At 52.4% G+C, this 8,670-nt stretch overlaps 1 protein-coding gene and 1 pseudogene across 1 annotated transcript; one reads left to right on the forward strand and one right to left on the reverse strand.

Moving 5' to 3' along the window:
• The first annotated feature begins 878 nt into the window (after positions 1–878).
• On the forward strand, positions 879–1,647 carry LOC123082585 (40S ribosomal protein S16-like). The gene has a single exon (XM_044504884.1). The coding sequence runs from the start codon at positions 907–909 to the stop codon at positions 1,357–1,359; it is 453 nt and encodes a 150-aa protein (XP_044360819.1). The 5' UTR covers positions 879–906; the 3' UTR covers positions 1,360–1,647.
• Positions 1,648–3,578: 1,931 nt separating this feature from the next.
• LOC123084052 (uncharacterized) lies at positions 3,579–8,670 on the reverse strand (annotated as a pseudogene).

Genomic DNA, 8,670 nt, shown 5'->3' on the forward strand with positions numbered 1-8,670 from the left:
TATATCATTAATTGCATGGTGAAGTTGGGCAGATCTCACTAGTGAAGTCGGGCATGTCGGGCAGCCCGGCGACTCGACGATGAAGGATGAAGGCGAGATCGATGCATGGCTATGCTGCAGGCAGGGCTCAATGAAGTAGACGAGATGCTGAAGGCAGTAGATCAACGATAGAGATGAGATGCCGACGGCGGCGGCTTGAGGACAATGAGGACGAACATCTTACAAGGTGCGGCTGCACATCGACGGTGATGAACATGCTTGGCAATCCGTATGGTGGGCTGATGGCCAGTGTTTCAACATGACGCCGACGGGCGCTGTGGGCGTGGTTAAACGAGTTCATCCATGGCATATCATATAAATTGGTTGATGCATCAGGCGGCCGAAGAACATGCATGCAAAGTCAATGTACATATAACTATCCAGTATAATTGTTCATTTATTGAAGAACACATACTTCTTTGGATCTTTCCGGTGTATACTTCTTCATTCAAGATTGAAGCATACAGTCAATAAAAAAATCAGTATATACCGCCCTAATCTAGATTGTAGTATATACCTCTCTGGCTTTGTGTGTAGTATAGTATACTTCAGATCTGAAGTAAAAAAAGAAGGTACTATATTATTTGAAACAAGTATGTATACTCCCAGTTGTTTTAGTTGTATAAAAAAAGAATAGTATGAAAATGCATCCTAAACATATAAGTAACATTTTCCCCGTGTTGAACTATACAGTGTTTTGATTCGTGCAGTATTTTGATTTGTCTCGGTCCATGTAATGTCCAACTGATTCGTCTCGGTCCACACCACTTCAGCCTGGTCCCATTGAAATGCTAAGCCCTAACGCCTCCACGCTATCCATAAATAATCGCCATCTCTCTTACGCCGTCACCAAAAACCCTAGCAACCATGACAGCCGCCGTCCTCGCACGCCCGACGCTGGGCAACGTCCAGTGCTTCGGCAGGAAGAAGACCGCCGTGGCTGTGGCCCACTGCAAGCCCGGCCGCGGCCTCATCAAGGTCAGCGGCGCGCCGATCGAGCTCGTCCGCCCAGAGATGCTCCGCCTCAAGGCCCTGGAGCCGATCCTGCTCGCCGGGAAGTCCCGCTTCAAGGGCATCGACATGAGGATCCGCGTGCGCGGCGGCGGCAAGGTGAGCCAGGTCTACTCGATCCGCCAGGCCATCGCCAAGGCGCTCGTCGCCTACAACCAGAAGTACGTCGACGAGGCAGCCAAGAAGGAGGTCAAGGAGATCCTGGGCCGCTATGACCGCACGCTGCTCGTCGCCGACCCGCGCCGTTGTGAGCCCAAGAAGTTCGGCGGCCGCGGCGCCCGTGCCCGCTTCCAGAAGTCGTACCGTTGAGCTCCCGTCCAACGAGATCCCTTGTCTTCTTGCATACTATGCTATCTTAGGTTAATGATGAGATCGAATGTCCTGATAGTTTTTTTCTTTATTATTTGTTTCGACCTGTTTGAGCTTGATTTTAAGATAAATCTATAGGCACTACGTTGTACCTAGGTTAGCTTACAGGTCCTACATTTCCATGGGCAGATTTTGTATTAATTACAGTGCAACCAGTTTAGCTGTAGATTATCCATTCGCAGTTGATTGTTACTGCAACTCTGGAGAAGAGAAGTAAAACCAGTGACATACCGGCATGTCTATGATTTGTTACGAGACCATTTGTTCATAACCTACAATTTTGATGACCGAAGTCTCAATCCGTGTAAAGTTGTGTTGCTTACTGAAACTTTTGTAAAACCCCATGCCACTCTTACGCCCACCCAGGCAACTCCATGGAGTGGGCACTGGTTATGCAGAAAACCACCGCATTTGTGGCTATGGTACTTTGCCAAAAATAACTGAAGAGTGAAGACCAGCGCTTCTTCGGCAAGTGAATAACAGATTGCACCGATTCGAAATTGAGCTGCCTCTAACAGCAAAACTGACCCATCAGGCCCACCTGGGGCGAGGAGAGGGACGTAGCCGGAGGAGGGCGTGGTCGTGGCCCACCTATTGTGCAGCAAGCGGCGGCGTCGCGCGTCAGGGCGGGAAGAGGGCCAGTCGAAGCACGGGGTGCGGGGCGGCCGTGTCCTAGGCCGTAGCCATCGATTTGGTCGGAGCCGAGCTCCCGCCTGTGGCCGTACCGGTGATTTGGTTGGAGCCGAGCTCCCGCCCGTGGCCGTAGTCGTCGATGGCCATGGGAGCCCGCTCCCCTTGCTCCTGTACTCGCACCTGCGCGAGCCCCACATGCACACACACACCAACCTCGTACCCGCACACGCTCTCGATGGCGAGCTCTGGCTAGCGTCGGCCACGAACCATGCCTGACGACGACACTAGGGACAACCGCAAGGGAGCTCGTGTGCGAGTCCTCGACCGGAGCTCCCAACCGCTCCCCCCATGGAGCGCCGTCGGTGGTTGAACAATGCCAGCGCGTTGGGGCGGGAGAGGGTGAGGCTCCGTGAACCGTCCCTGAGGTCAGGCTCATTGGCGCCGCTGGTGTCCTTCGGCTCCGCTCGCATTTCTGCCGGTGGCGCCCCCAACTCGGAGGCGGCCAGGAGGGAAGTCATCCACGACGGCAAGGAACAGAGAGCTCCGGCGGCGGCCATGGCGAGATTTGCCGTGGGGGCGGAATGAGTGGGAGTGGGTCAGTGTGTGCGTCGGCCCGAACCTGTTTGCAAACGCCGCTAGCGTCCGTCTCAGCTCATTCACGCCCATGGCCCCGCAAGTGGGCCCAACCTGTCAGGTTTGCTGCTAGTCGCAGTTCGCAGCTTATTTAGTGCAGTCTGTTATTCAGTTGCCGAAGAAGCAGTGGTCTTGTGTTATTTTTGGCAAAAGAGGTAGTTTTGGAATACCCCAGCCACATGTGATGGTTTTCAGCAATTTCCTCGTAGGAGGGCCATGCGTGGTGAGTGATCGCGACGACATGGTGGTGCTCACTATGCTCATTCGAGTGGTGCACAGCATCCTCGCCATGAACAGACAAAGAACAAGGCTTGTGCAGATCTGAACAGCATGAAAGTCGAGAAGCTCGTCGGTCCTCCACTCCGTCAAGGAGTGGTACTGCATCGACACTCATGACTCCGGTAGTGTGAGAACACTCAGATGAAGCAAAGGGGGCACATGCAGGGACGGCAATGGATCACCGCAAAGCTAGAAATGAAAGCTCTACAAGTTGAAATAGAAGTAGTAGTACTGTAAGAAAGGGCCAATGGCAGATTTATGCAAATGAAATCACTTCACGTACGACTAAAGCCAGTCTGATTTTTGTACAAACCAACAATGGATGGTGACAATGCTTCCAACTTCCTACATAGGCAAGCAGCGCTGCATATTTTGCATCGTTCAAAGATCTTATGGGTTTGTCATGCATGATTGCGTGAAGCATCGCTCTTAATTATGCAAATGCAAGTATTCTCAAATATTTCAATCAATATATAATGTGCAAACCTAGTCACGAAGCCTGTACCGATCATCACGGCTAGGAGATTTGAGAAAACTTGCATCAAACAGGCAATTCGTTGACATAGACCAACCTCAGTGATATGTCATCCGAGAAAACTTGCATGGGTAATGCATCAAACAGGCAATCTGAAAAATAGATAAACAATGGCATGGTAATGTGATATTATAGGATAATTGACTTAAAGGATGGTCTAAGAGAAAACCTTTGGTGGTTCACAAGCCGTATTGAGGATCAGATGCTGCACATTTGTAAACACTTTAACAAGTGCAGTAATATCATGCTCAAGACTATCTCCAAAATACCATATGTATGCACATTCCAGTTCCGATGATTTATCGAGGTCAATAGGCACTGCAACTCTGTATTCGAAAGTCGCAAAGTTCACGGCATGGAATTCTATACTTGTTAGATTGCACGGAGCAGTTTTTAAGTATAGCAGGTGTTGCAGTGGGCAGTTAACCTTCAGTTCACCATTGAGATGACAACTAACAATACTCAGCCACTCTAGGCTAGAGCAGTTTGAGAACATACGTGTAATATCCTTCCCATTGACGTTCACTAAGTTCAGGTCAAGCTTCCGTAGTTTAGGTAAACCACTCAACTGCATTGGTGGCTGGAAATCTACAAAACTAAGATGAATTTTCTGTAGACAGCCTATATGTCCTTGTCTAAAAGCTCAAATGGGAATCTGTACCGATCATCACGGCTAGGAGATTTGCGGTCTTCTGCTGCTAAATCCAAAACAAGTGCCTTTGCCTGTGATGATTTTTTTTTGGAAATGGAGGTTAAACCCCCGGCCTCTGCATCAATCGATGCATGCAACCATCTTTATTAATTATTCCACGAGGTTCTGACAAGAACATACATCAAGTCACCCGAAGCCACCACTCACACCTACAAACATGATAATGTGGAGTGCTCTCACTCCTCATATCTAAAGCCGATGCCGTCGCCGATCTATCCATGCATCTAACGTATCGGAACAAACAATCGGTGCGGCAAACCTAAAGCATACACTCCTTGCACACGTTTTAGAGGCCGCCATCATCATCGAACCGCTGTCCCATCTTCAGGAGAGGGATCCGCATCATTCTTGCCAGTCCGTCCATCCGTCGACGCCACCACGGCGCCCAACGACTCCACCGCTCTGCGCTCGTCCATCCTGACGCGAACACTCTGGAACATCTGTCGTGCGTAGCACCTGGCGACTAGGCATGACTCAGCGTAGCACCTGTCGGCCAGGCATGACTTGACATCTCTTACCAGACGCATCTGACGTAGTTAGTGTTAGAATTGTGTCGAATATTATTGTACAAGGTAGGTTACAGTTGGACTTGGTTTGAGACTGTGTGTAGACAGGATAGAAGTCGTGTTCAAGTAGGACACTTGTATCCTAGACCTCTCATATATAGCGGGGGTAGACATACGATGTAACCTATGCCAACATAATAGCATGGGCATGCGGGGGGAGCCGGCGGCGTGTGCCGGCGCCCGGGCGGCCGGGGTGTGGTATTGTGACGGTGTCATGGGAAGGAGCGCCCATAGTCATGCCCCGGGGATATAGCCATGATGATGAACTTCGTTAACAAATCTCGGTGTCATGCTGGTGTGATTGCTTGGTCCTCGGTAGATCGACGAAGTGCCTTGAATTTATTCTAGCAAGTGGTATCACGAGTAAGGTTACGAGGAGGTTGCGGTTCTGTTTGATCTAGAGGAAGCGACAAAGACCGGCGGATGGTCACGGTGAACGTGTGGGTTCGCACGATTTCAGGAGGACCTCGGCAATGTTCGAAGATCCGCAGGTGAAAAGCAATTAGGACGCACAAGGCGGATGCGTTTGTCAGGCGGCGATTGCAGCGGCAGCATGCTAGATGCGGATCTCGGCGGAATCGTGCTGAAGCTGAACTTCTCGGCGTCTCGTTGTTGGCGAGATGCGATCGTTGGCTGGCGGCACGTGCGGACTCCCTTGCTAGGGTGTGTACGCCGAACTCTCGATGCCCAAGCATGCGGCAAGTCCGCGGTTCACGTGCGGGCGTGACCGACGCACTAAAGGACGTGAGGCCTAGTCGCGGGCGGGCGGGCATGGCATGAGGCACGATGGCCTGGCTGCGAGGCCCAGGCTGGGCTGTTTGGGAGCCGCGTGATGCAAGACACCGCGTGGGAAGCCGACTGCGAGCAAATTGGTCTGACAGGAGCAATGGCGTGAGATTTGTTGCTGAAAAAAGGTGCCGTTCTTGTGCGTGCATGGAGGAGCTATTAGTGGACCAAGACAAGAGAAGGGAATTGTGCGGAGGGATCACTTGGTCAGGTTTGCATGAAAATTTCTCTTGTGGGTCATGTTTTCGCTAAGAGTGCTTGGTGCGTGTACGTTAAGGACGGCAGCACGCGCATAAGGCTTGGAGGAGCCTGGCGTGCACCGTGGCAGGATCATGCAAACATAGAGCGGTAATGCACGAAGATATGCAGGCGGACACGACGCAAGGTGGAGCATGGTTGCAGTCGGATACTTTCGGCTGGGTCGGACTGGACAGTCTGGCGGATCGACGTGGATGTTGGTCAAAGCAGAAGACGGTGGTGATTTCAGCGACGACGACATAGGAGCATGATGCTGATGGTGGCCGACTTCTGGGGCGTGGAAACACGTGGTGCAGGCCTGAGGGCTTGTGCGGCTTTGACAAGACTATGTCGCGGGGTTGATTCAAGGCAGTGCACACATGAGAGCTTGAAGTCGACAGGGCGCGGGGGTAGCAAGGCGCAGCCACATGGAGTCATGTTGAAGGTGGAGCTGGAGTCTGATGGACGGCTTCACTCTGTGCTGATGGAGGGGCTACGGCGTAAATGCATGGAGAGTCGAAGCCTATTTCAGCGGGATAACGAGAGACATGTGGATCGGACTGGGTACCAGTGGTCTGATGGAGACGTGATACTCGGCATCCGCCGGTGATGATCGGTGGTTCTCTGCAGTGAGGGTTGAGGCAGTGTGGGCTAGCTACCCGGGAGACTCGACCAGGACAGTAGAGGCTCGATGTGGTGATAGCGGCGAGGCGTGTGGTAAGCACGGGACACAGCGACAGACCAAGGCACTGGTGGTCAAACAAAGTGTGCAAGGGTGCTGAAGCAGTGTTGACGAGTACTAGATTCAAGTTGGTGACTGGGTCTATCGGTGCTAGTTGACGGACATGAGTTGACCGTGGAGAATCTGAGAAAGTGGCGGAAAGTCTGAAATTGTCAAAAGCTGAGAGAGTATATGGCCGTATATTCTGTGGTGTTTAGTGCGGATGACAAGGCAGAAGGAGGCGGAGTGCTATAGCTATGGGACATGTCAAAGACTATCCAGGAAAAAGGATGAGACAACTGTGAATTTGACTCAGGGTGACACAGGGCGACGGTGAAATTCTTTCAAGTTTCAGACAGACGGTTAAGAAAGAGCGGTGATGTTGAGTTCAGGTAAGTCTTGTATGTGACATCCAATATGTGAGTTGTTCATTTTCACGCAGATAAATTACCGGTGTGTGATGGCGTTTGAACGGAAACTCCAAAAGTTGGGAGCACAAAGTAGAGTAATGAGAGACTTAATTTTGCTCGAGTGTTGACTGTGAAGAAGACAAGAAGGGACTACAGTTGCAGGCGGAGTCACATGAAGTCTGGGAGTAGCAGCGGTGCTCATGGGGTATCTCAAGTCCAATGTACATGGAGGTTCGACGCACGGACGAATTTAAGGTGGCGGAGAATATTCGCCAAGGTGGAGTTTGTTAGAATTGTGTCGAATATTATTGTACAAGGTAGGTTACAGTTGGACTTGGTTTGGGACTGTGTGTAGACAGGGTAGAAGTCGTGTTCAAGTAGGACACTCGTATCCTAGACCTCTCATATATAGCGGGGATAGACACACGATGAAACCTATGCCAACATAATAGCACGGGCATGCGGGGGGAGCCGGCGGCGTGTGCCGGCGCCCGAGCGGCCAGGTGCGGTATTGTGACAGTGTCATGGGGAGGAGCGCCCGTAGTCATGCCCCGAGGATGTAGCCATGATGGTGAACCTCGTTAACAAATCTCGGTGTCATGCCGATGTGATTGCTTGGTCCTCGGTAGATCGACGAAGCGCCTTGAATTTATTCTAACAGTTAAAACGCCGCTCCTCCTGCCAACCTCCACACCATTGCCGCTGCTGGAGCTGGCACTCAAAGCCCTTCACCCATAGCAATTATCCCCCGAATCCCCAAGCCTACCAAGACGGCGCCTCCATAGAGGTTACGACGCGAAGGGCGGCGCCGCCGTCCAATCCAAGACGGATTTTGGACTTTCGTCCGGGAAGGGGACGGAGGTGGGTAGGAGGGACCTCGACTTCGCCTTCAAGAAGGGTAACGACGTCAAAGCCGTCGCCGATGCTGGGCCGAGCTAGCCGATCAAAGTTTCCTCCGGTCCTCATCCTGTACCACCAATCTCCATCTGCTCCGGATCTGGCAGAAGCCAAGACACGAAACTCCAGAGAGGGAAGCACCATAAGGCTCGGCGTAGATCCATCCAGGCGTCGGATCAATGAAGATCCGACCTGGTCAGCGACGAAAGCCACCATCCTGCGCTGGCCGACGGCGTATAGGTGCCGGATCCAGAAGGATCTGACCCGAGACCGAGACGCACACGACCACTAGATCCAGCGGCCGCACCACGCCGCGAGCACGAACCCCAACCGCCGACGCGCTGCGCATGTCGCGGCCAGGATCCATGTGCAGCGCCTCCGCACCCCGCAAAAGTCCGGCGCCTCCTCTCGAACGGCCGTCCCGCGCCAGCCTATTCGCGAGAAGAGGAAGGGAGCCCCGCCACCGCCCCTGCCGGCCAGGCTTCGCCCGGCGGCGCTGCTGGCGGCGGCGAGGATGAAGGAGATGCGGGGGAGTGCGGGCGCCGGCGGCTAGGGTTTCCCCCTGGTCGCCCACGGAGGCAACGCGAGGGGGTACGAGGGGTCAGAAATACAGCAAAACGAAACCAGTTATCAAGATGTTCAAACAACATCCAGTTCAACTCGATTTTGATTGCAAGCTCTTCAACCAGCTTACCCCAACACTGTGTGAGGAGAGGACCCTGTTAAATTGTGATCCAAATTATACTGTGTTGGACTAGACGTAGTACAACTGGTGTGGGCTTTTGCGTTGACGTCGACGCGTACGAGTACAACTCGGTTACTTGTCCTCCAACGACTCTCAT

This window comes from Triticum aestivum, chromosome 4A (genome assembly GCF_018294505.1).
Source record: "Triticum aestivum cultivar Chinese Spring chromosome 4A, IWGSC CS RefSeq v2.1, whole genome shotgun sequence".
NCBI lineage: Eukaryota > Viridiplantae > Streptophyta > Magnoliopsida > Poales > Poaceae > Triticum > Triticum aestivum.